Source organism: Lissotriton helveticus, chromosome 5_1, assembly GCF_964261635.1.
Source record: "Lissotriton helveticus chromosome 5_1, aLisHel1.1, whole genome shotgun sequence".
Lineage (NCBI taxonomy): Eukaryota > Metazoa > Chordata > Amphibia > Caudata > Salamandridae > Lissotriton > Lissotriton helveticus.
This window is the reverse complement of record NC_136065.1, coordinates 1,243,940,179-1,243,967,225: the sequence shown is the minus strand read 5'-3', so window position 1 is coordinate 1,243,967,225 and position 27,047 is coordinate 1,243,940,179. Positions and strand designations below refer to the sequence as shown.

At 46.9% G+C, this 27,047-nt stretch overlaps 1 protein-coding gene across 12 annotated transcripts in view; it reads right to left on the bottom strand.

Annotated features, from left to right (window-relative positions):
* The window catches only part of BUB3 (BUB3 mitotic checkpoint protein), a 172,632-nt gene that overhangs the window by 103,358 nt on the left and 42,227 nt on the right, over nucleotides 1-27,047 (bottom strand). For all 12 annotated transcript variants that reach the window (XM_078644006.1, XM_078644013.1, XM_078644014.1 and 9 more), the window contains 3 exons: nucleotides 18,016-18,210; nucleotides 17,425-17,494; nucleotides 16,310-16,461 (listed from right to left, as the gene is read on the bottom strand). In XM_078644006.1, the coding sequence (XP_078500132.1) occupies nucleotides 16,310-16,461; nucleotides 17,425-17,494; nucleotides 18,016-18,210 (417 nt within the window). The remainder of the gene's footprint in view (nucleotides 1-16,309; nucleotides 16,462-17,424; nucleotides 17,495-18,015; nucleotides 18,211-27,047) is intronic.

Below are 27,047 nucleotides of genomic sequence, written 5' to 3'. Positions count from 1 at the left end.
CTGTGGGAGGGAGGCTGATGGCTTTGATGTGGGGAAATGCGCATGCTTGTGTCCACGTGACCCACGTGAACTGTCTTAAATCCACCGATGGTTTGAGAACCTATTTTGGCCACTAAAATTCTCCCCTATCCATTCCTACGGAATGGGATAGGCTCGACCTAAAAAAAAAACAAAAAAAAACTGCTTGACAAAAGATTATGGGCATATAAGGAAACTGGCCCTCCGCTCCATCTGGAAAGCCCTAAGAATACAAAAGATAATGGCTTTCTTCCTTCACTGTCAACGTGAAGAACAAAAACTGGAGGAAATCTCTCAGGGCTCGACAAACCATAAAAAATGCTCTAGACCTGCAGGTCTAGTAAACTACAAAACCTCCTCGACCTAACTTAAATGAACTTGACCTCAAACTCTGAAAACTGAGCAAATGTGACAAATGAACAAGATTTAAAAGCATTTTTATTGTTCATTTACTTTGTGAGCAATAAAGATGCCTTTAAATCTTCCTATCTTGTCACATTTCCTCTGCTTTCAGAGGCAGAGGTCAAGTGTCAAGTTTGTATTCCTACTCGCCAGAAAGGGCGAGTAGGACCTAAAAATAGCTCGTCCTTAATCAATCTCACTCGCAAATGCGAGCGGTCGAGTGAATTTGTCGAGCCCTGTATCCACTCAGTCTTCCAGAACGGAAAAGCAGGACCAGAGGTACTGGAAATAAGCAACTCTGCGAGTACACCCTTTTTCACATAATTTTGTTTCACTCACTGTATAATCCACCATCTTTGCAAAACCCACAAGTTACTTACATTCGGAAACAATATATCTGTAAGAAACAGTAGTTCGTGTTAGATTCCTTACCATAGAATATACCCAGGCGTCAGACTGGATCCGGAAAGTTTTGCGCAGCAGTATCCCTGCGCGTCGGTAGGCTTCGTCTTCGTTCCGCGCCCGTCGTCGGCGCCAGGATGACGTCGGAGTACTTAGACACCGCCCACGAGCGCGGACGTCAGTTCTTATACACCACTTTTCCAGGCCAGGTACGCAGAGCCATGGTAAAAACAGACACTGGGGCCATGAAACTCGGGCCCTAAAAGGGATGAACCTTAACCCTAGATATCGGTTCGCAGAACGGAGAGGATGGGTGGGGCGGTAAGGAATCTAACACTAACTACTGTTTCTTACAGATATATCTTACCGAAGGTAAGTAACTTGTGCATCTGAAAGAAACAAGATAGTGTTAGATTCCTTACTCTAGAATAGATACCCCAGCAATACCAACCCTGGTGGTGGGTCTGCAAACCAATGATCACACCAGAAAGTCCTGGAGAACAGAACGGCCAAAAAAGCCATCTCTCCGGACTTTTGCTGTCGAGGCAGTAGTGTCTAGCGAACGTGTGCAGCGAGGCCCACGTAGCTGCCTGACAGATGTCCTGTAAGGGGACTCCCAGGGCAGTAGTAGCCGCCGTGGCCCGAGGGGAATGGGCCCTCAGCCCAACAGGAGGCTCCTTTTTAGCCAAAGAGTAGCATACCTTGATGCACAACACGACCCACCCAGAGATGGTCCGTTTGTGCACCGCCCGCACCTTCTTAGCGCCCACGTAACCAACAAAGAGCTGGTCGTCCACCCGAAACTGGAGTGTGCGGTCCAGATAGAATGAGAGCGCACGTTTTGGGTCCAGACAGTGGAGCCTCTCTTCCTCTTTCAAGGGATGCGGAGGCAGAAAGAAGGTGGGCAAGGTGATGGACTGCCAGATGTGGAAGGCTGTGACTACCTTGGGCAGGAAAGAGGGACGCGTTTTCAAGACAACTTTGTCAGGATGGACAGAAAGGAAAGGAGGTTTGGAAGAAAGCCTTGAGCTCACTCACTCTCCTGGCAGAGGTAATGGCAACCAGGAAGGCAGTCTTAAGAGTGAGAAGACGAAGAGGGCTATTGTGAAGTGGCTTGAAAGGAGCGCACATCAAATAAGTAAGAACAAGGTTCAAGTCCCACTAAGGCATCACAAAAGGAACAGGAGGAAACATGTTAGTGATGCCCTTCAAGAATCTATTTACAACAGGGGACTTGAAAAGAGAAGGCTGATCAGGTAGCTTCAAAAAGGACGAAATGGCAGAGAGGTAGCCCTTGATAGTGCCCAGAGCAGAGCCCTGCTGGGCAAGAGAAAGAAGAGAGAAAAGAACCTCTGAAAGGGGGGCAGAAAGGGGATCCACAGCCTTTGCTGTATACCATGCCACAAATTTTTACCACCTGCAGGCATATACCGATTTCGTGGAGGAACGCCTGGCTGCCATAATCACATCACAGACCTGAGGAGGCAAGTCAAATGGCCTCAACTATCGCCGCTCAATCTACACGCATGGAGGTGGAGACTGGACAGGTTCGGGTGGAGGACCGTCCCCTGCTGCTGCGACAGAAGGTCCTCCTGAAGAGGCAGACAAATCGGGGGGAAATCGACTGACATGCTGAGTAGCTCGGCATACCAGTATCTTCGTGCCCAGTCCGGAGCCACAAGGATGACTTGGACCCGGTCGCGCCTGATCTTCAGCACTCTGGGCAGAAGTGGTATAGGCGGAAAGGCTTACAATAGACCGCAGCTCCATTCACAGCGAAAAGCGTCTCAGAGCGAGTGCCGCCTTGGAAATTCCAACACGCACAACTGATGACATTGCGTGTTCTCTTTGGTGTCGAATAGATCTAACCAAGGCTCTCTTCACTGCTTAAAGAGGCCTTGCGCCACGTCAGAGTTCAGGCGCCATTCGTGATCCATCATGCATCGGCGGCTGAGTTCGTCCGCCCTGGCGTTCAGGGAACCTGCCAGGTGTTGAACCACCAGAGAGACGCCCCGGTGTTCCAGCCATTGTCAGAGGCGCAGAGCCTCCTGACAAAAGGTCCACGACCCCACCCGCCCTGTTTGTTGCAGTACCACATGGCGGTGGTGTTGTCCGTGAACACCTGCACTTCACTTCCCCGGACAGAGGGAAGGAATGCCTTCAGTGCAAGTCGGATCGCCCGCAGCTACAGAAGGTTGATATGGAGTGGGGACTCCGCCGGAGGCCAGAGGCCTCTGATCTCCTCCTCTCCCATGTGGCCCCCCCAGCCGAGGAGGGACGCATCCGTCACTACTACATGCTCCGGTTGGGGTAGGGAGAGGGATGGAGTAGTTTCTGTCCTGTAACTCCAGTTCTGTAGTAGGGGTATCTCTGTTATAGTCATAATCTAGTGAATAGTCCCGCCCATGTGCGCGGACCCCGGAGCAATCAAAAATAATCTCTTAAGCTGTCAAAACATGCAGACCTGCATAGACACTTAAGAGAGAATTTAAAGACAGATAATGCAGCCTATATCCACAGGCTACACTGTCCAATACTTCAACTGGAAATTCCACCAAAAACCACAACAGCACAGCCTGTCCAGGGTTTTCCACAGAGAAAAACCTTGCTTTTAACAGCAAAACCCTCTGGAATGATAGAGAGGAAGGAGTGGACAGACAAGCCCCATAGGCTGCCATTATGTGGCTCAAAACAGGATACTGTGCCTTTAAGAGAACCTTCCAGAAGCCTCACAGTATCCCAGAATGCAGTGCAGGTCCCTTTCTCCTTCAGTTCTTTTTGAAGGCGCAACACGCCAGACCTGTAGCATTCCTTACATGAATATCTCTCTCCACCGGGGAGGAGGGCGGGCGCTTATGACTATAACAGAGATACCCCTACTACAGAACTGGAGTTACAGGACAGAAACTACTCCTTCTGTAGTAGGGGATCTCTGTGTATAGTCATAATCTAGTGAATAGAATGGCAAGCCCATCCCCACACCAAAGCGGCGGTGGAGAAACGAGAAATAACACCACTATTGTGCGAACAAATTTCGCAGCGAAGCCTGCCCAACCTGAGCATCTGCCCTGGTATCAGTGTCCAGACAGCAATGCTTAGCCAGGGTATAGACCGTCTTCCAAGCGGCGGCCTTGCAGATTTCTGCAATCGGAACATTAAGCAGCAAAGCAGTCGTGGCAGCTTTGCCCCCGGTGGAATGAGCCTTAGGTTTACCTCCTAAGGTCGTATTAGTCTGTAGGTAACACAATAGTGTACAGGACACAATCCACCTAGAGATGGACCGTTTTGAGGTAGCAAGACCGGTCCAGACTGATCCATAATTGACAAACAATAGATCTGAACCACGAATATCTCTGGTTTTAGCCAGATAAAATTCCAACACCCTCCTAACATCCAGGGAATGTAGGGACCTTCCCGCTGGAGATGCCGGATTCTGAACGAACGTAGGCAAATCTATTGTCCGGTTGACATGAAAACCAGAAATAACCTTAGGAAGACATTAAGGGTGAGTATGCGTAACAACCTCAGCAGTATGAAATACAGTATAAGGTCCTTGGCAACACAACGCCCGAATATCACTCCCCCTGCGGGCCGATGTGATGGCCACGAGGAACGCCGCCTTCCAGGACGGATGCTGCAACGAAGCCCTATGAATAGGTTCAAAAGGCTCCTACATCAATCTGGACAGCACCACATTCAATTCCCATGAAGGCGAAGGAAGCCAGACAGGAGGGAATGCTTTCTTCCAGCCTTCCAAAAAAAATCTTTGATCACAGGGATCTGGAAGAAGGAAGTCTGAAGGGCATTTCCTGTAGGCAGTCAGCGCAGCAAAATGAACCGTAATGGATTAGACATAAGGCCCGACTGCGCCAGGCGTAGAAGATACAGAAGGAAGACATCTTCCTTACAGGTCGTGGTCCTTGGACTTGTACCAGAAGCAAAAACTTCCTCCACTAGTAAGCAGAAGAAGTCCTAGTGGAAGGATGCTTAGCCTCCTTCAGTATATCCATATAAACTTCTGGTAGATTTAAATGGCCATATCACACTATCTCAAGAGCCATGCAGCCAAACTCAAAGACGAGAGGTTGGGGTGCAACATCTGCCCCCTGACCTTTGCGAGAAGGTCCGGCCTGCAAGGCCTCCGTAGGAGAGGACGGAGAGACCGGTGAAGCAGGTCCGTGAACCACCACTGTCTGGGCCATTCCGGGGCAATCAGGATCATCCGCGCCCTGGACTGGGACAGCTTGATGAACACCGCCGGAATCAAGGGAAAGGGTGGAAAGGCGCACAGAAAGCTGTTCGACCAGTTAATCCAGAACGCATTCCGCAGCTTCCCCACAGGCAGTACCTGGGGGCGAAGTCTCGGCATTCGCCGAAGACTTCTCCTAGTACTTCGTCGTTTATGACCCATTCGTGGCTTTCCTGAATCAGTCTGCTCAGCACGTCTGCCTGAACATTCTGCACACCTGGCAGATGGGTAGCCGTTAGAGTCAGTCGCCAGATCGCCCGCGCCTCCTGCGACATAGTGCGCGATCTCGAATCCCCCTGCTTGTTGAGGTAATACATTGTGGTCAAATCGTCCGTTGTACAAGCAGAGAGTTGGTCTGGAGGGACAGAAGAAACGCCTTCAATGCCAAGGGAACAGCTCTGAGTTCCCAGAAAACGATGTGATACGTGGACTCCCTCGGGGACCACGTTCCTTGTATCTGCAAGTCTCCGGAAAGCGCCCCCCCAGCCGTGGAGAGACGCACCCGTCACGACAGTCTGTGCGGAAATGTCCTTGTGAAAGGGAACCCCTCTTAGGAGATTCTCAGCCGAACACCACCACTTCAGAGACTGAAGAGCACGCGGAGACAGTCTTATCTTGTCGCCCAAGGATCCTTTCCTCTAACCCACTGATCCTCCAAGCACTCCTGCAAAGGTCTCATGAGCAGCCGTGCGTGTGGCGTGAGGAATACACAAGAGGCCACCGACCCCAGTAGAGAAGACACCGTCTCCACTGCCGCAGATGGGGCGGTCACAAGAGCCTGAGCCTTCCCAAGGGGAGATAGTCGACTCTCCTCCGAAGACACGCTTGCTGACAGCGTATTGACGGAGGCTCCCAAGTACTGTATGCACTGGACCGGAATGGGGACAGACTTGGACATGTTGATGTGCAACCCCAGCTCGCTCCAGAGAACGCACGTCCTCTTGAAGTGCGCCTGAGCTTCCGAGAAGGAGGAGGCCCTGACCAACCAATCGTCCAGGCACGGTTAGAGAAGCCACCTCGATTGTTCACAGGCGTGCAGCTACCACTGCCATGCACTTCGAGAATATAGTCTGGGCGCAGACCTCAGCCCGACTGGCAGTACTGAGTACTGATAACGATGGGCGCCGACTTGGAATCGCAGGAACTTCCTGTGTGCAATGAGCACATGGGAGTATGCATCCCGTAGATCTATGGCACCAAGCCAATCTCCCTGTTGCAGCTGAGTATAAACCTGATGCAACGACAGCATGCGAAACTCCTCTACTGCGAATCCACTGGTTTGCTCGTCGCAAATCCAGAATGGGCCTGAACTCGTACCTGTCCTTCTCGTGAACCAGAAGAACCGGGAGTACAGACCTCTCCCCCTTTGGGACAGAGGTACGCCCTCTACCGCCCTTGTCCTAAACAGGACAACGGCCTCTGCTTCGAGCTCGCACCGCTGAAACCGTGAGCCGACCGGAAGAAGTGCTGGAGGAGGGCCGATGAACCGAAGACTGACTCAGACCCAGCCGGCCTTTGTTCGCCGAGGAGCCACAAGCTCTCCCGCATATGCGCACAACATACTTGTAAAGCATCAAATGGCGGCCCGGGACCACCGGCAAAACCTGGGAGGAAAACGCCGCTAGAAAGGGCAGAAGGCCTCAGGCCGTTCACCGCGCCCCAAACCTACAGCCGTCCAAAAGTCTCCGATTCAGACTTCATGCGGGCCACTCACTACTCTGATGGCAACCCAAGGGCTGCCCAAAGAACGGGAGAGTAGAAGCACACTGCTGAGCCGCAGGCTGCAGAGACGTCAGGCGAAGAAAGTATGGCAACGTAGGATAAACCCACAATACCTGGGGGTCGGCAGGAGAGAAAAACTTCGCTCCGACACCGATGCCTAGAACCGAAACTATCAGGCCATTAGACCACCTCTTGTAAGGCTTCCCTCCTGTCTCTCGGCAGAGGAACCACAAATCGGTTAAGAAAACCCCCCCCACAGAGGGATCTCACAACAACGGTCCAACAACAGCGGGCCACAGCGCGAGGTCCACATGCCGCCACCCCTGCGACCAAGTCAGGAGCACGGTCGGAGCCAGAACCTCCTGCCAAGCGGTAGTGGACGAAAGGTAAGTCCCGCCAACCAGTAAAGAGTCGGAGAGGGACTCCCCGTACTCATGGCAGACGCATCCCTGGCATCAAGGCACAGAGGTTCGCAGACTGAGGGGCAAAAGGCCCCTGGGGAGGTGGACGGAAGAGGGAACCGAGAGTATTCTGAAACATCCCCGGTGGTCTCACCAGAAGTGGATGAGCAGGAGGCGACCTAGCAGACGTGCAGGCATGCAAGCACTCAAAACTAAGCAAAAGGCCAAACGTCCACCGCGTACACGTGGTGAGTAACCACCAACTCCCCATCAGAAGGGTTCCTCGACGCTGATCAACCGCTCTGCGTCGTGAGTGGAAGGTGCCGGGAACACAAAGTCTCCTCTACGACGGTAGACTCACCAAGGAGCGAGGCCTGGAACCAGACCCAGGCGTCAAGAGCCGGCAGTACTCTGCGGCTGTAACCCATGACGCCGACCTCACTACGACGTCACCATCATTAAGATAGTGACTGTCTCTACGACAACCAACACTCAGACGTCAAAATGTCACTAGGTGTCAAACACGAAGACGCCGAGCCATCCCTAACGGTGACGGCCGGACCCAACGGAAGAGGGCAGAGCCCAAGAGACCAATGCCCCAAAAGGAGCATCACTGCTCCATGACGTCGAGCCTCACCGCTCCATGACGTCTAGCCTCACTGTCACATGACATCGAGCATCCCTGCCCCATGACGTCGAGCATCCCTGCTCCATGACGTCGAGCATCACCGCTCCATGACGTCTAGCATCACCGCTCCATGACGTCGAGCAACACTGCTCCATGACGTCGAGGCGCCCCATGACGTCGGGGAACCCCATGACGTCAAGATACTCCATGACATAGAGACACCCCATGACGTCGACACATGACGTCGACGTCGAGACACTCCATGACGTCGACCTCGAGACACTCCATGACGTCGACGTCGAGACATCCCATGACGTCGAGACACTCCATGACGTCGACGTCAAGACACTCCATGACGTCGACGTCGAGGCACCTCATGACGTCGACGTCGAGACACTCCATGACGTCGACGTCGAGGCACCTCATGACGTCGACGTCGAGACACTCCATGACGTCGACGCACCTCATGACGTCGAGACACTCCATGACGTCGAGACACTCCATGACGTCGAAGTACTCCATGACGTCGAGGCACCCCATGACGTCGAAGCACTCCATGACGTCGACGTCGAAGCACTCCATGACGTCGAGGCACCTCATGACGTCGAAGCACTCCATGACGTCGACGTCGAAGCACTCCATGACGTCGAGGCACCTCATGACGTCGAAGCACTCCATGACGTCGACGCACTCCATGACGTCGACGCCGAGGCACTCCATGACGTCGACGTCGAGGCACTCCATGACGTCGACGTCGAGGCACTCCATGACGTCGACGTCGAGGCACTCCATGACGTCGACGTCGAGGCACTCCATGACGTCGACGTCGAGGCACTCCATGACGTCGAGGCACTCCATGACGTCAACGTCGAGGCACTCCATGACGTCGACGTCGAGGCACTCCATGACGTCAACGTCGAGGCACTCCATGACGTCAACGTCGAGGCACTCCATGACGTCAACGTCGAGGCACTCCATGACGTCAACGTCGAGGCACTCCATGACGTCAACGTCGAGGCACTCCATGACGTCAACGTCGAGGCACTCCATGACGTCAACGTCGAGGCACTCCATGACGTCAACGTCGAGGCACTCCATGACGTCAACGTCGAGGCACTCCATGACGTCAACGTCGAGGCACTCCATGACGTCAACGTCGAGGCACTCCATGACGTCAACGTCGAGGCACTCCATGACGTCGACGTCGAGGCACCACATGACGTCCAGGCACTCCACGACGGCCCCAACGCCGACTGGAACCGCGTCATAGCTCAGACGTGCCCTTACTGGGGATAACCCCAGAGATTACAGCATGGGACTCGGTAGAGGACCTACCCTCACCTCACCCAGAGGCTGAAGATGCCTTCAAACTCCTCTGTTTGAAACCTGGAAGCCGAAGCCCCCTAGAAAAGAAGGTACAGAGAAGACAGGTGTCCGAAGACACAGGCAAGCACAGAGTACAAACCCTGTGAGCTTCAGCTTCGGCCTTCAGCTCAGCTGCAGACAAAGCACATGTCAGACTACAAATAGTCTAAAGACAAGAAGACTGCAGAAATTCTGCCAAAAAACCACAGCAGAATGCAGATAAAGGCCAAAGACGTCGAGTGAAGCTACAAAAATCCAAAAATATCACAAAAATAGCATAGAAAAAGCTCAGAAAAGAAGAGCTAATGCTCCAGGGTCCTGCTAGCAGGAGCCGGAAAAAAAGAACTGAAGGAGAAAGGGACCTGCACTGCATTCTGGGATACTGTGAGGCTTCTGGAAGGTTCTCTTAAAGGCACAGTATCCTGTTTTGAGCCACATAATGGCAGCCTATGGGGCTTGTCTGTCCACTCCTTCCTCTCTATCATTCCAGAGGGTTTTGCTGTTAAAAGCAAGGTTTTTCTCTGTGGAAAACCCTGGACAGGCTGTGCTGTTGTGGTTTTTGGTGGAATTTCCAGTTGAAGTATTGGACAGTGTAGCCTGTGGATATAGGCTGCATTATCTGTCTTTAAATTCTCTCTTAAGTGTCTATGCAGGTCTGCATGTTTTGACAGCTTAAGAGATTATTTTTGATTGCTCCGGGGTCCGCGCACATGGGCGGGACTATTCACTAGATTATGACTATACACAGAGATCCCCTACTACAGAACTGCCGTTGACCCAATCGCAGTCCGTGAGCCACCACTGCAACTGTTTCGCAGTGCCCTCCGAGATCAGGACGTGATCAGACAGGTTGCCCTGATGCTGGGCCCACTGAAACTTCAGGTCCCACTGCAGAGCCCGCATACCCACCTGGCGTGATGCAGCAGAAGGATGTAGGAGGCCATCAGCCTCAGAAGCCGCAGCGTCAACCTGACCGAGACTCGGGATAAAGGCAGAAAGATCGGAATCAGAGCCTGAATATCCCGAAACCGCTGTTCGGGAGGATAAACTCGAAACTGCGCTGAGTCCAAAACCGCTCCGATGAAGAGGAGCTTCTGAGAGGGGCACAGGTGCGACTTTGGCACATTGATGGAGAACCCCAGCAGGTGCAAGAGGTCGGCCGTAGTCTGGAGGTGGCTGACGACTGTCTGGGGCGAGCCCGCCTTCAACAACCAGTCATCGAGATAGGGGGAAGACTGACACCCCTAATCTGCGCAGATGGGCTGCAACCACCGCCATCACTTTTGTGAACACCCGAGGGGCGCTGGTAAGGCAGAAGGGGAGCACGGTAAACTGAAAGTGCTCCCGGCCTACCGTAAACCGCATGTAACGTCAGTGGGCTGGCGGGGATGTGAAAATATGCGTCCTGCAGGTCCAACGCTACCATCCAGTCTTCTGGGCGTTGCAAGTGATCCCCCGAGACGCGGTGGTACTGCGGTGGCATGGCTGGAGGAGTCGCCTCGAAGGGGAGGGAGTAGCCCCTTCAGACGATTTGCAGCACCCACCTGTCCGATGTGATGGAGCGCCAGTGGAAGTGGTGATGGCGAACCCTGCCCCCCACTGGCGTCGAATGGGCCTGAAAGCTCGGACTAGGAAGGATTTGAGGCGAATGCTGCGGGGGTGGATGTGGACTGGCCTCTCCGCTGCCCCCTGGCACCGCCACGGCAGTTGCCACGTCCGCCGCTGCGCTGGATGTTAGTCTGCGGCCCGTGGCAGGCAGGATGTTAGGGCACACCCCTGCCTTGGCCACAAAAAGAGCGAAAGGCAGAAGTCTGCTGGCGCTGGCCCGACAGGCTCAAGGACTTGGCCGTAGCCCTGGAGTCCTTGAAACGCTCAAGCGCACTGTCTGCTGCCTTGTCGCCAAAGAGGCGACGGTCATCAAACGGCATGTCCATGATGAAATTCTGGACATCAGCCGAAAAGTTGGCAGACCTCAGCCAGGCGTGGTGGCGAACCGCCACCGTGGAAATCACCCTGTCCAGCGAGTCTGTGGTATCCCACCCACATCGGATAGAACACCGTGCTGCATCCCGTCCGTCCGTCCACAAGAGCTTGAGCGAGTTTGACCCAGGCCTCCTCCGGGCAAGCTGGCAGCACGTCCGCGACCGTGTCCCACAGAAAGTGGGTATAACGGCCCAAAAACTGGCCATGTTCCGATCTACAGGGGGACCCGTAGCGGGCCTGGACCAAGTGCCCAACAGAACGTGAGTAAGGGCCTCATTAAACGGCAGTAGAGGCTCCGAAGAGCTTACCTGCGGTTTAAGGACCTCGGTGAGGAGGTTAGTCCTTACGGCCGTGACGGGGAGCTCAAGACCCAAGGCCTTGGCCATCCTCGTCAGCACCACCCTGTAAGAAGCCCCATCCTCCGTAGCCACGGTAGGAGGGGAGACAAAGCCAGTGTCGGGCGAAGTGTCCAAACCACTGGCCTCCCCTAGATCCACTGTCCAGTCCTGAAACGACTGGCACTCTCGTGCCAGAGGATCCTCAGACCCCTCCCAGTCCCCCCTCGCCTCCCATCTCCTGATAGTCCCGTTCATAGGACGGGCCGGATCATAGAAGAATTGCTCTTCTCTCGGCGTCGAGCAACGCCGGATCTGGACCAAGGGAGGGACTGGGGACGACGTTGTCCTGGGACGGCGCCAGGGGCGACACCATGGGGGTCGGAGTCGGCGGAGGGGACGTAAGGTCGACCAGCGGCGACCGGATCCGGACCAGGTGGGGCCCTGCGGCGTCGGGACCGGAGTCGGCGCCAGGGCCGAAGCACCCAACGGCGCCAGGGCCTAAGCACCCAGCCCGCTTGGGCTCCCAGTCGGGGCCGCGGGGCACGAAGGCGCCACAGCGGAACCAGACGGAGGAGAGAGCAACCTCATGGCCACGAGGAAGGCATATATCTCCTCCGGCGTCGCGTTCAGCCCAGGGACCAGCGGGTATGGAGCTGGCGGCAGCGCCTGCGGCTCCGGTGGAGCCGCGTGGGCGGTGTCGTCTGAACCCCTGGCCACATCGCAAGAGCGCCAGGGGGGAGTCGGAAGAGCGATGTCGTCTCTTCGACTTCTTCTGCCTCTTACCCGAGGACTTGGAGCGTGAGGAATGGTGTCGACTCGCCGAGCTTCGATGACTGTTGCCCCGAGACCAGTCCTTCTACCTCCTCCGTGAACAGCGCTGGGCCGACTGCCGGAGCTCGAGGCACTTATGGGACCGCTCCCGCCTCGCCTTCGACGTCAAGGTCGGCTCCAAGGAAATACAGGCACCAGCGGTGGGGGTCGGTAACCAACATCAGTCGGTTGCAATCGGCACAGGGCTTGAACCCGGGCATCCCTATTGGCACAGATTGTCTTTAAGACTCGAAACAGGATCAAAAAGATCGAAAAAGTTAGTCAAAAAGTGACTAAGGAGTACTGCTTTTTCCGGATCTGCACTTGCTGGCGTGGAAAAAAGAAGAACTGACGTCAGCGCGTGAGAGCGGTGTCTAAGTACTCAGACGACATCATCCCGGCGCCAACGACGCCGGACGCGGAGCCGCAGATGACGCCTTCCGACGCGCAGGGGTACTGCTACGCAAAACTTTCCGGATCCAGTCTGACGCCTGGGGATATTTTAAGGTAAAGAATCTAACACTAACCTGTTGCTTTCAGATTTGCAGGTTTAGAAAAAAAATGTTACTAGATAAATTTATGAATGACTACTAAACACACGGCACATAGTAAGCAACATAGCACCAAACTTTTAGTGGGAAGGGTCGAAAAATGTGTTACAAAAAGTTTATAACTAAATGTATGCTGCATGGACGACTCAATTTTGCTGCAAAGGAAAGACGTTATGCAGCGAATTCTGTGGCAGTAAAGTGAAGTGAAAATCTTCTGAACTAGCTGGTCCAAGTGTACTGTAGGATAAGTAAGCAGTCAAGAAATTTCACAATGAACAGGGACTGAGACACCCTGACTTTCTAGTACGATAAAGGGGATCAAAGGATGTTAGACCATTCCTGCACCTGAAAACTAAATACAAAAGGGTAGGAGAAGATCAAAATGTATGTACTCCGTCAGATATACCCACCAATAGCAAGAGAGAGTGCATGGGAATAGAACTTAAATGCAAATTTCAACAGGAAATTGTTTTAAAGTCTCTTAACCGACCACTAAAATATATTTTCCTTAAGCCTCCAGTTTATCCACATCATGCACTTAAGCCAAATACACTGCAACATTAAAAGCTCACCACAAACGATGAAGATAGAGAATTGGGTTCTGGAAGCCACGTCATGACAAACTCTTGAAAGAATTCCACATAATCTTCAATGGATTGGTCTCAAGAACCAACATACACACCAGAAGAAATAATTCAGTACTTGCTGGCTGTATTAACATGTTTTGCAAACGTATATACACAGACAAGATTATCTGTACAATGGAAACGCTTATTTTAAACAAAAACTCCTCGTTCTTACACCAATCACATCACTTCTGTTTAATTACCTCATGTGTTTGTGTTCCTCGGGCAAGATTGAACATAGAAGACCATTTTAAAAAAGGCATGGGAAACAAGCACTATCAACTACAGATACTCACCCCCTCCTTGGTCGCACCAAGAGGACAATCTGCTGAAAGGAGTTATTTTCAACAAACTACTCTCATTCATAATGTTGTTTGTGGAAGATGCTTCCATGTGGAAATCCCATGAACAGGTACTGTTACATCACATCAAAACGATTGGACAGATGTTAACCTAGCTCTCAAACTATTCTTACTGCTCATCTAGTGTTCTGTGATAATAAAAGTAGCCAGCACAAAGATCATGTGCTACCTCAACAAATAAAGGGGGAAATGTTTCTACTAGGATCCTGTACAAGGAAGCACGATCTGGCTTGAAAATCGAAATCTGCAGATAATTGTAATGCATTTTCATTGTGTGGAAAACGTGAAATTGGATGAGCTAAGAAAAAACAAGTAAGACATTTACCACAGCTGTGAACACAAAAAGCAAAGGCTTCGTCACCAAGTGGCTAGACGCCAATTCCAAAAATCAAAGGTTTTTCTACATACACTTCACCCATAACCTGCTTTCAAAAGCCATCCAATTAAAACAATCCACGGACATGACGATCACGGTTGCTATCATACAATTTATGCAAATCAGGCCACCTTTTATCGTCAGAGAAGCACCACAAGAACCTGCCCTAAGACGACTGAATGAATTATCGAGGACTCCCCAAACACAACTGAACAACCTAACCCTTAAACACCTCCACTATGGTCAGAGCACAACCAGACTGTATGAACTTCTTAAACGTTGCAACAGCTCTTTAAGCCAAAACCTACACATGCCTCTTTCAAAACAGAAGAGATTCTGCAGTATGCGCCTAAATAAATGGAGTACATTATGGAAAAAGGTAGAATTGTTGGCCTCATACTGGCTTACACATTTACTCTATAAAATAGATCTAGCAAACCTCGTATCTTCCCCTCACAATATTCACCACACCACATTCGAGTTTACTTCTTATTTGATGCAAAGAAAGACTTACAAAACTCTCCTCAAAGATCCATCGGCATAGTCTGACCCATTACCTAGTGGGAAGCTCTCTCCTAACTGGGAAGTGAACTTTATAAATGAATGGACCCTCCATAGGAACACATGCACAAATCTATCCCTCAACACCTGAGTATTATCCTTTAGATTTTTTATAATTTAGTCATCACATTGGAATGTAGGGCAAGTGAAATAAAAGTGTGGTATTTACCCCCAAGTCTTAACTAGTATTGCTCAATTACACTATTTGAGAGCTGACCCTTCTCTCTGTCCAAAGACAGTTTCGGATTTTCAAGAAACTCAAACTATTCACATCAGTCTTTGTCTCCCACGCACACATTCTTCATCTCCAGCTTTTCGATATCTTGACAATAACTTAAAGTAATCAGAAAAGGCAAGCAACTAATAACTACAGACCTATTTGCACAATGTATGCCACCTCACAGGTGTTCACAAGCAAGAGGATAATACTGTGCATGCTAATAGAGCATCCCTTTAAGGGAGGTCTACAACGTATGCTACAAGATGCAAGGTAGCATCTACTTTTCTTTTGTGAAAGCTAGAAAAGTGTACATAGTGGCCACCTCGAAGTCTGCTCATACGTTTGTCAGACACTATGGTCACGATCCAGATTCCTGTAAAGATAAAATGGATAAAGCCCCAATCTTGCTTAGTCAACTAGGTTTATGATAGTTTATTCCCCAACCTTTCCCTCCTCTTTTGGAGAAGAGCGTACCAATCTACCCCACTTTAAATTTAGGACTATTAATGAGAAGGAAAAAAAAAACGTAATTATAATTCTAGTACTTCATCATGGGGACCTTCATTAACTCAAACGAATCTTCAGCCTCTTAGACTGCACTGGGAGAATGGTGAGAGAAGTGTCATTCAGATCCCCCGTAACTGGCATGTCAAAACAAATTTAATGACCAAAACAAGACCAGCACGCGGTCTAAAAGAGTCAAAATGTTAAGAAATTACAGTCAAACCACACACAAATAATTCCTCCTAAAAGGAAAAAGTTAACAAGCACTACAGAAGCAAATTGTGTTGGCATTTATACAGTAAACATAGATGGCCTCAGTTCAAGTGCCACATAGGTAGTAAAACATCTGAGGGGAAACAAACCGGATAACCCCCCCCCACCCCAACCCCTACACATGTTTACGAGTTGTCCAACTCCTTCTCCACTTTGAATTCCCCATAAATTCGAAGTTTGCTTCAGAACGAGGAGGTAAACAACATAACTAATGCATGTTTGGGACACTAGGAAAAAAAAAACCATTTCAAACCTGGGGCAGCCCGCAGACTAAAAGGCTATGCTAAGTCCCAATGACTGTGTGGTGCCACCAAATTACTCCTAATCAAGAACATAAAACAAAAACGTTTCACTTCACTTAACAGCTGTCTGCTTTCCAGCGAGTAAGTAAGCGTCAGATGCTTGGTTTTGACAAAACTCGCATCGACATTTAGGTCGATTGACCCATCATTTATCATCACAAATCAACAATGGGGTAGCAGAGTGACCCATAAAAAGGACAGGCAATCGCCACAAACCTTATCAGGCTGAGAAAATGTGCCTGCATTGCATGGAGTCCTCGGGTCCCAGAGCTTTACTGTCTGATCCCAACTACCAGTCACAATGACGTTCACCTCTGGGCAGAACTCCACACAGCGGATGGGGGCATCATGACTGCCAACCACAACACCTGAAAAATAAAGACAGACATTAAAAACTAGAGAACCTTGATACACACATCATTCACTAGTAGAAGGAAAAGCTGGCCTACTTCAAAACGCATATCCTCGTTTGTTTCTTCAAGAGCCAGGCTCATCTATTTATTCCTACAGGGAGCCTACTAAAGCATTCAGAAGTGTGTGGAGATGGGAGGGATGAGGAGTTAGTTTGACGGCCTGATGCTTATATAGTCAAAGCAGGCACCACGATGAGCTACAAAATCTACAGCCACATGTGGGGAAAGACGATCTTCATTCATTGTCCCAAAGATTACAGGTTTCACACCTAGCTCATAAAAAAACAAACCAAACCCCTATAAATTACAGTTCGACATCGAACCACAAATTTCAGACCCTTTCTGCCCCACTTTATCAAATCTCCATACTACACATAGCTCACTTCAGTTCTTAGTTCTACTTTGTTGAGGACACTTACCAGCAGCTAGAAAACATCCGACCTTCACAAAACCCTCACACATTGCACAATCCATCAAGCACAGTTCTTGCCCCTACTTCAAAAAGCTCTCAAACTCTTCCCCTCATTCCAGTGCTTTTCACATCTACACCCACCAACCCAATGCTTTTTTGACCTCGCAATCCTAGAACTGCCACCCACCTGTACCCCAACTCAAATACATCCTTGGGCATGCTATTAGCTTCTCCTTGGTCCACAGTTCCCTCAAGAACGAACCTAGGCCTTCGCCCTCTGCCCAATTATTTTTGTTACTGTGCCACTCAATCATTGGATTCTGCCCACACAGCTCTGCCTTATCCAGATATTTTCAAAAAACCCAACTCTTACCACTGCCACCAGAACTTCTGCACTGTATCGTAAATTCAATATGGTTACTGCCACAACCAGCACCAGACTCCAGTATAGATCTCTTCCACATCCCTCAAGCAGTCAGACACCAGTAGGAATACAGTCACATTACCTCCATCCGTGTTCAAGTCATGCATCTTCAGCTGCAAGTCTAAGCCTCCGCTCCATGCATGGCTGGGGTCCTACAATACAAGAGGCATTGATTCTGGATTAAACACGCACAGAGAACCACTAAGACAGAAAAATGGGAGATGCTGCACAAAAGTGCCAGCTACAATGGCAGTCCTGGTGTGAAACCCATGCAGTGAGGCAGTATCAAGGTAAAATTGATGGAGTGTGAGGGTTGTCACTTTGCTGCTTATAAGTACTGAGTAACACTAGCATAGGATGCAAGGATTTAACACTAAAATATACAAGGGAGTGACTAAGAAGGATTAATGCGCGTAAGAAAACAGGCTTTTTTGAATGCAGGAGCACTGCAAACTGCTCAAACTCTAGTTTGCCACACCATGCAAGGCAAGGTCAATGCACTATTTTTAATATACACCAGTCACTCCTGGCTTATATAACCCAATAATTATGATAAGCCACATTGAAATCGAAATTTATAGCACAGTTTACATGAAAGCACCATGTGTGATAAGCAGTTGACAACCATGGCAAGAGCACACTGAAAAGGAAAAGATTGAGGCAAAGTACTCACATAAAACGTGCAGTCTAGCACTGGCCCTCCATGCTGGTACTTCAGCCTCATGGTGTTAGTAGACACATCATACAGCCGCACTGTAGAGTCCCAGGAGGAAGCCAGCAAAAATTGAGGCGAATTTGGGCTGAACTTGACAGAGGAGATGCCATCTTCGGGAGAGTGGGTTAGTCTGAATTCACTTGACCCAGTCATCTGGCAAAGAGAGGAGTTCCACGAAAAACGTTAAGCAAAAAGAGACAGCGAGCAGTGTATCAATTCATGTGCTTACGCGGGAACACTAAACATGCTCCCTCATAGCCTGTCTATTCCATATCTCAAGGACTTAATCTCTCTTAAGTAGTAACATAGATCTGAGTACAACAGTGACACTTAATTGAAATTTCATTTTTTTTATTATTTCATTGCTTTGTAGCATTTCATTTTTACTTCTCTTTTTTTCTTATGTATTATTTTTAATTCAGATAGAAAGACTTCATCATAAGAATTCATACAAGAGACAAAATCATACATAAAAGGTCACATGAATGAATCCACTAGAAGAAGAAACATCCCCTGGACTCACTCTAATAAAAACATCCTTGTAAAAACCTGACGTATGGTTACAAAAAAGGTTCTCTTCTGCACAACTGCGTCTTCAAATCAGAAGTCGGTACCTTCGGTGGGGTGCGACTAAATTTAGATTTTTTGGAACCTGGTCTTCTGGCCTAGTAATGTACTATTAGTACCGCGTTGTGATAATGTGACTTTTTTTCTAGAAGAGTCTTGGCCTCGTCGAATATATTGTCCTAGGATCAATAGAGAGTAAATCGCGTATGTGCCAAAGACTATTTGGGGTAAGAATACTAGGTGATATAGTGCACTAAAAAGTATTGTCTCTCAATCTTGAAATACTGACTTCTTATAATTGTTTTAATCGGTTATCTGCACAAACAGAGCGGCAGCATCTGTCGTGAACAAGGGAGGATGCCACCCCCTGACAACTAGAACTTATGAATAATTGCCCAAATTCCCCAATTTCACTGATCTTGTGAGTACTTAGAGGGATTGGGGGTCATATAGAGCAATACGACAAGGCGGACTTAAAATTATTTTTAAAAGGGATGGTGTCTATCATATTTCTTCCTTTAGGATACAGTTGGTCACTAAAAAAATATTGGTGATGAGTGTCAGTGGCGGAAACTCTGTAGCATCTCTGTGCACACATTCTCCTATTATTAGTCATATTAAGGCATGTTTTATTGATATTGGTATGAATGATCTTTAGGGCTCCCATTAGTAAGTAGTGGGAGTAGCTAAATTGTGTGAATGTGATTTGGCAAATATTTTTGGACATGTCTCCATGTTTGGTCCAATCAAGTACTGATGAATTTAAATAAGGAGTGACTACAACAGTGACTTTTTGTATGTAATTCTAGGTTCCCTGGTCGTTGTGAATTGATGTTGGTATCTAATAAGGTCCCGATGAAGGCGGTCTAATTCATCTTCATATACCGCCGAAACGGGCGTCGACCGTATGCACAGCTTGGTGCCCTGTAAATAAAAACTCAATCTGGTCGTGGAGGTTCCTCTGGTCATACTTAACCTCCGCCTTGTTCAGATGCTGGTTGTGTGGAGTTTGTGAGAGTGCGTATGGATGTGCTTGAATGGTATGACATGGATGTTTTTATTAAAGTGAGTCCAGGGGTGTTTTCTTCCTCTAGTGGATTCATTCATGTGAAATGTTATGTAATGATTTTGTCTCTTGTATGAATTCTTATGATGAAGTCTTTTTCTATCTGAATTAAAAATAATATAGAAGAAAAAAGAAAAGTAAAAATGAAATGCTATTAAGTATATAAAGCAATGAAATAATAAAAATAATTCAATTTTTAAGTGTCACTGTTGTAATTGGATGTATGTTACTATCTAAGAAAGATTAAGTCCTTAAGATATGGAATAGACAGGCTATGAGGGAGCATATATAGCGTTCTATGGTTCTTTCCCCTCTTCTCCCTAGCCTTAAAGTAGAACTATTAGAGGGGGTCCCTTATATTGCTGTGCTTACGCTGGAGCCATAAACTACACGATCGACAAATTACGTCAAATTCTTCAGGGCAACAATTAACTTCCAAGCCCCTCTAACACACACACACCTAGAAAGGTCTGTTCTCACTCTGAGTCACAACACTGAGGAGTGGTGGTTTGCTTACAAATCTGCACACTACCCGATGTCAAGTTTAAAACGTTAAAAAGTTAAATGGAGACGGTTACCAAGTATTAAAAGCTACAGACCTCTACATTCATTCTGTGACATAATAGCGAAAAACAAGAGCACACTGCAGATAAAACTCTGTGGAGGATGAATAATGACTTAACGCGTTTGCTGAAAGTGGGATCAGACTACACGCCTGGCTGTGAAAAGTGAATATTCACTGAAAAAGCATGATGGATCAAAACCAACAATTTTGCACAACGGAGGAACAGAAAAGCAGGATAAAACCGAAGGTGAAAATATGCATTATTAAGATGCAAATATGTCTTAGCCTCTAGTTTCTAAAGGGATCTACTGCTCTTTCTAGCTGGCCGTGGGACTAAACATTTCTTTAAGCATTCCCAAATCAAAAAAAATATTACATTTTGAGGGTGAAGTGTGGGTATTTCAGGGTTGCGGGTGGAGGTGAAGGGGCGAACGTTGAGTCTTTAGGGAACCCCCAAGCAATAGGAAATCAGGACGAACACAAATTGCATCACTGCTAATGTTATTTATACAATAACAAATCCCAGCAACCTCTGCTGCAAAGGTGTGACTACTAGAAGGATCAGGACTAGGATCAATGAACACCAGAATAGGGGTGGGCGGAGTGGGCCTTTGGCGTTATTTCCTTTGAACAAAATGCACCATCATGTAGAAAAAAAGGATGCAAAGGTGCATTTTGCACTAAGAAATAGCGCTGCCAAATGCACTGCTGTGCATTTACCCACCTTAATACTCTGCGTATGTAAGACATATATGCTGAGTGTTTAAGGAGTGCATTCCTCTCGGCGCTCTTACATACTTGAAGTAATTACTGCAGAGTATGTACAGGTGCCGAGAGGTATGCACTACTGTGCATACCCCTCAGCACCCTTACAAGCCCAGCATATACAAGCCTCATATACTTAAGAGTATGTAAGGGCGCAGAGGGGTATGCACAGCAGCGCAGTCAGTGGTTTTTAAAACAGGGCCAGCAGGAGGAGCGGTCCTGCTAATCTACAGTGGTTTTAGACACAAAGGGACTGATCCCTCATCCTGCCCTGTTTAAACACAAAACACTGCAGATTACTTTCACCAGTGGAGCAATATTAGATGCTGCCACAGCACCACTTGCATGTCAACACACTATTTAGAACTGGCACATAGTGAGAATGAAATCCAGCCGGTTAGTTTGGAACAGGTGTAGAACTATTCAGGGAACGAGACTATGTAAAAAGAAAAAGGACAGAGGTGGATGTACCACCTAAAAACTCACATCACAGGTCTCAATGACGACATTCTATGGCTTCAGTTGGGGCCCCCAGCTAACTTATGCCTCCATATGTAATGCGTAACCTCAACTTCTACTTGCAGAATGTCATAAAATACTACTGATTTAATGCAATTAATTAATTGTGGGTTTCTAAAGCGCTAGAATCGACTCCCGAAGGAGTATCTCTGCGCTGTAGACCGCTGGGGAACCCGTCCTGGCTTTCCCTGTGAGATGGTCCCTACTGGGTATCTCCAAGGTGAAACCAGGCATCCCTGGCGTATGTGGGGGCCGTTGTGGAGATGAGGCAAGCTAATGTCCAGAGTTGCCGAATGTGATCCCTGGTTAGAGTAGGCACAGAGGCGAGAATTATAGAGTCCGCTGACCCTGGTCCACGACCCTGCCGCGTCAGGGATAGAACCCTGGTCCCGGGCCGTCCTCTGCTTCCGGGTCTGCCGCCTCTAACCAGTGAGCCACTCCACTCCAATGTAGAGCATATATATCAGGGTACATCAATGGCCTTTTGCAGCAACACACAGGTCGCCCTTTAAAATGCTACTTTTATGAAATTTTTTGGCATACACATTTATTACCCTGATTCTTACTCAATTTTGCTCTATAAATTGAATCACGAGTTCTGTTGCCCTTAAAAATTAACCAAGATCGTAATAGGTTTTTATTGCAGTTTGTCTTCTTCACATGGAATGCACCTCAGGAGTTGGAGTTATCACTCTACCTCGGAGGTTCGATGCAATTAACAAGCAACTCTTTTTCCCTGGGCTCTGGCACCATACGTTTTAGGCTTTTTCAAATACATGGCCTTGGAATATATGCCACAAGTGCATGCATACTACATCACAAATACCGTTGTGGTAACATCCCAGTAAAAAGCTGGGCACATGCTATTGCCACAACACCCGGAGGTAATAGACACAAAGTAGGCAAACCACCAGCATGCTCCCTTGACAAAGTAGGCACTTTCTATCCCGAATCCTCTGACTAATCAATTTAAAGTTCAGGTACCTGGCTCTCAAATATCTCATCAATCAACTGAATATTTATCCTCCACACCTGAGCCCTACATTCCAACCAGGAAACTCAGCAGACAAAGACCACTCTCTACTTGCACACCAAAGGGTGAGTGAGGGTCATTTTTTTCTCGCTTCAGGCTTCTTTTCTATGTAATAAGCTTCCAATTTATCAAATACAGGCAATCTCACTAACCTTATTTAGGGAAAAACTGAAATCTAGGTTGCTGGCTTCAAAGGGTTCTGGGAGGGCAGTGTTTACCCTAGAAATAGTCTGTTCTGAGCTTAGCTCCCATTAGCACTGCTACTAATCAATCGTGGACCAATGCAGCTAAATCAAAATGTTGAAAAAAACAATGCTAAAAAGTGAACGCCCTATGGATGCAAGTACTCATTTTTCTAAAAAATTTTACCAATCCACAATCAAGGCTGCCTCTGAGCAACAAAAATGTGCATTATCTGTTGTATAGATCAAACAGAATGAAGAAAGCTTCAATCATGTCTGATAATAAAACCAGTTAGGAGACTTTGAAGTACATTAGATAATGGTCTTGTAAGTAAAAAGTTATCTTCCAGCCTCACTTCTATCCCCTAGCTGGAATACTCTCATAAAATAGGTCATACTGGTGTTTGCTCTTGTTGGTTTCACTCAAGACTTTGCAGGTGGTCTCCATTTAGGGCTTACAAAAGAAACTACAATATTTCCAAAATGCAGCTGCCACAGCACTGACATACATTTTGGTTCGACAAGATTACTCCCAGACTGTAATCAAGCATTGACAAAAGTAATAGTTTGGGCCATGACAAGCTGATGTGATTTATTTTTAGTATTGTTAACATATGTCATAAAAATTAAATAACATTCTGCAACCTAAGTCTGAATGCTTCACAGCAGGCAGGTGTATATAGAAAAGTGTGTAGATGTATTTTAATGCTCATCACAGCAAAACAGGATTCTTACGGCTGCAAAGAAAAGGCACTCCGTTCCTTGAAAAATGGGAGGACAGTTAACACCACAAGGATTAATTAAGAAGAAGAAAAAAAAAAACTACAAAAAAAACGATGGCAAATTAAAATAGTGGCTAAGCAGTCCTAGCATCAAAGTTCACTTTTTGGTCGGATGTGAACATAAAAATATTGAAATACGCCATCAATTACAGTGCAAGAAAGGCAATGGCTAAAGTGAGCTGACCCACTGTCAGGTGCTTTGTGCTATGGTTGCGGAAGCAGAATGTGAACAACATTTTAAGCATGAAGTAGAGATCTAGCCCCTCGGTGTTTGAATATATCTGTCCTCTGTCTAAGTGGTGTTATAGCATGCATATAAAAAGGACACGTTAAGATGGCGCCCTTGCTAGACGCAGATCCATAGACGCGTGCCGCGAATGTTACTCTCACCGGTAAGCGCATTGCCCTGCATGTTACGGGTGTTCTAATTGGCGACACTTTACTTGATTTATATATTAGTTTTGAATACTGGCCCTTACGTAGTTATCAAGTGCAATATTTTTGATGTTCGAGCTTTTTGAGACTTAAGTCTGAAACTTACTACATGTGCACAACTTAATTCAAAGTATGGTCTAGTACTGTCTAGCTTACCTGTACGATAATTTGACACGATATTTAGTATTCTCAAGTGGTTTTGAGGTCACCCGACACAGATAAACATGTCGGGTGGATATATTTTTTATTGTCAGAAGCCTTTGAAATTTGAGCCTGAATTACAATATACCTTCTTGGTTTTACTTAGCGGAAGGTTTAAAAATATCTTACATTTTCTGGTATAAGAGTGCTGCAATTAGGGTAGTATACTCGATTTGTTTTACTTTATTGATCAGAAGTTACAGGACTTTTTGCACGCAGATAGATATATGAAGACTTTTAATTTAGTGTGTGATCGATATGGATAATTAGGAGTGGCCCTGCTTGTCCTTAATATAGCCTAGAGACTTCTTGGAACACTACTACAAGGGTCTATTCCTTTTTATCTTTGACAGATCCACCCTCGTTTGAAAGATTGACACGATAATTTGCGTAATTAGGATCAGTTTATTGCGAAAAAATTATTTTCCTTACTTACGATTGGTTTTGCTTCGCAGAACCGTGATGATTCGGATAATTTGCGTTTACTGGTCTCAATACTTATTCTTGATTTGATTGTATACACCGATTGAATTAGGGGAGTGTTTTTTTTTTAAGTAATAATCTTTCTCTTCCCCCTCCCTCTCTGTTTGACATGCATGGACTGCATGTGTTAGTTGCACTTGTCTTCCTTCTTTTTGATATAATTTTCTTCTTGGTGGTAGCTATGGTGTATTTTTGTGCTTTTTATGCACACACGAAGATAGAATAACTCAATGAATCATCTGCTTATCTCCTTCCTCTTTTATGTTTCACTATTGGTGATTTGGATCCCATCACTGGTGGTTGTGCCGATTCTAAATACGGAAATTGGATTTTTTGAATTATGTTTTGGCTTATTTATTATTTAACTTGACTCTGATGCAGTTTATGTTTCAATATACTGACTATGTATACTGTAACATTCTAGCCCTGATGAAGTCTGTGGTTGTTACCACGAGAGACGAAACACGTGTTGGCTAGGCTCAAGTGTGAAGATCATCACTGAATAAGAAAAACTAAATGAAGAGCATGAGAAGATCGTGTGGATTTTGATTAATTATAAACATTTATTGTCGTGTAATTTAGCTCAGGATATATTAGAGTGTTTTTGTGTATAGTAGTGAAACAATTCACGTCATTTGGTTAATGGTAGAAGGCCATTACCTTATCCTTTGAACTTGGAGACTGATTTACTATTCTAATTGCCACTCTGCGCAATCATCACCCAGCAATCTGTTCGTGAGTGTTTTGTTAATTTGGGTGTGCTGCGGGTGGGGTTTTGAGATTGTTGTGACTTAATTCCCCCAGATATGTGTTCTCGAACTGATAGAAACAAGGTGGCAGATGATTTATTTAAGTCTAAATGCAGGTGCCTCAGTAAACAAGGCAGTAACACAAGGTGTGAACAGATCGAATGAGGGTTTGAAACTGAAATTTATCAGGTTAGAGAGGTTAAAAAAAAGGTAGAGATCAGCAAGTGGTGGGCAACACTGAAGTAATATCAGAGGCTAGATAGGATTCCTCAGGGCCTGAGATCGCAACTATTCCCCACATACGACGATCTAGACGAATATTTGATGCTGATCTGGGAGAAAGAACTGACCGGGAACTCAGATTCTACTCATTGAAAATTTGGAGAGAAAGGTCGTGAAAACGATAACAGAGGTTGACATTTTAGAAAAAGAAATAGCCGACATGAATAAAGTGGAAGGGACTTAGAAGAACTGACATTTTGACTGAAGTTTTAGAGAAATATGAAGAGGACATCAAACAAAGGAAAGCGTGAAAACTTAAACGTGATGAGCAAGACTATACTAATGGGAGGGTTTTTACCTTTGCAAGCGGTTTGATGTCCTAATGAGACAGGATATACCTCTGGGTGAAAAGAAAAACACCCTCTATGAGCAATATCAATACGGCCTCATCTAGTAACATCTCTAGTAGTGAAGATGAGGTTATTACCAACGAGAATAGTGAACCAACAGGCAGCAACTCTTTTTTAAAGGAGGTTCAGAGGATACGGATGGGGAATACGAGGCAGAGAGAACCGAGGGTAGAGCCTAGGAGGACAGTGAGGAAAAAGGGGTGGGCGCAGTTGTAGGCGAAAGGGAACGCTATCAAACACGCTCATGGAAAGCCAACCAGAAAAGATACATGACAATAATGACATCCAAGTAATCAATCTCTCTAGTAAGATTCTCACAAGTGAAATGTCAAATGTTCTTAAAAAAGGGGCTGATTTTTTGTCCTACAATGAAATGCGATATGAACGATTTAAGAATTGATGTTTATAAACTTGAGACATTTGAAGAGTAAGAATTTTTTTTCCTGTAATGTGGCTAATAAAGATCGATCTGCAGACAACATTTGTGGTAATGTTACAATTCAAGATATTTAGGACACAAAAAATGCTGCTCTCGATTACAGAAAATGAGAATGATCCTATCACTTTACAACAAGTACTACAAGATTTAGATTGTTGTGTTAATGAAAGCGAAAATAGTGGTCTGAGAAAGAGGTCCAGATGGACCCCACAATTATCGAGTGGCAACAGTATAGATGGTTTCTACAAAAGTGTCAGCAGAGTATTAGACCTATTGGAAGAAAAAATTAAAAAGACCAAGCTATCACATTACAGTAGCAACTTGACATACAAAGAGAGACTGGCCCTTAAGACCTTGGGTTCTGATACTTACCTTATCATTAAAGAGGCAGATAAGGGTGGGAATGTTGTCCTGATGGACAAGACCAAGTATGCTGCTGAAGCGCTCAGCCAATTAAACAACCTAGACTGGTATACTAAATTACCCCATAATCCTATTTTTGACATAATAGCAACAATTAATGATCATCTGAAGAAATGGCATTCTGATACCATCATTAATGATGAGGAGTT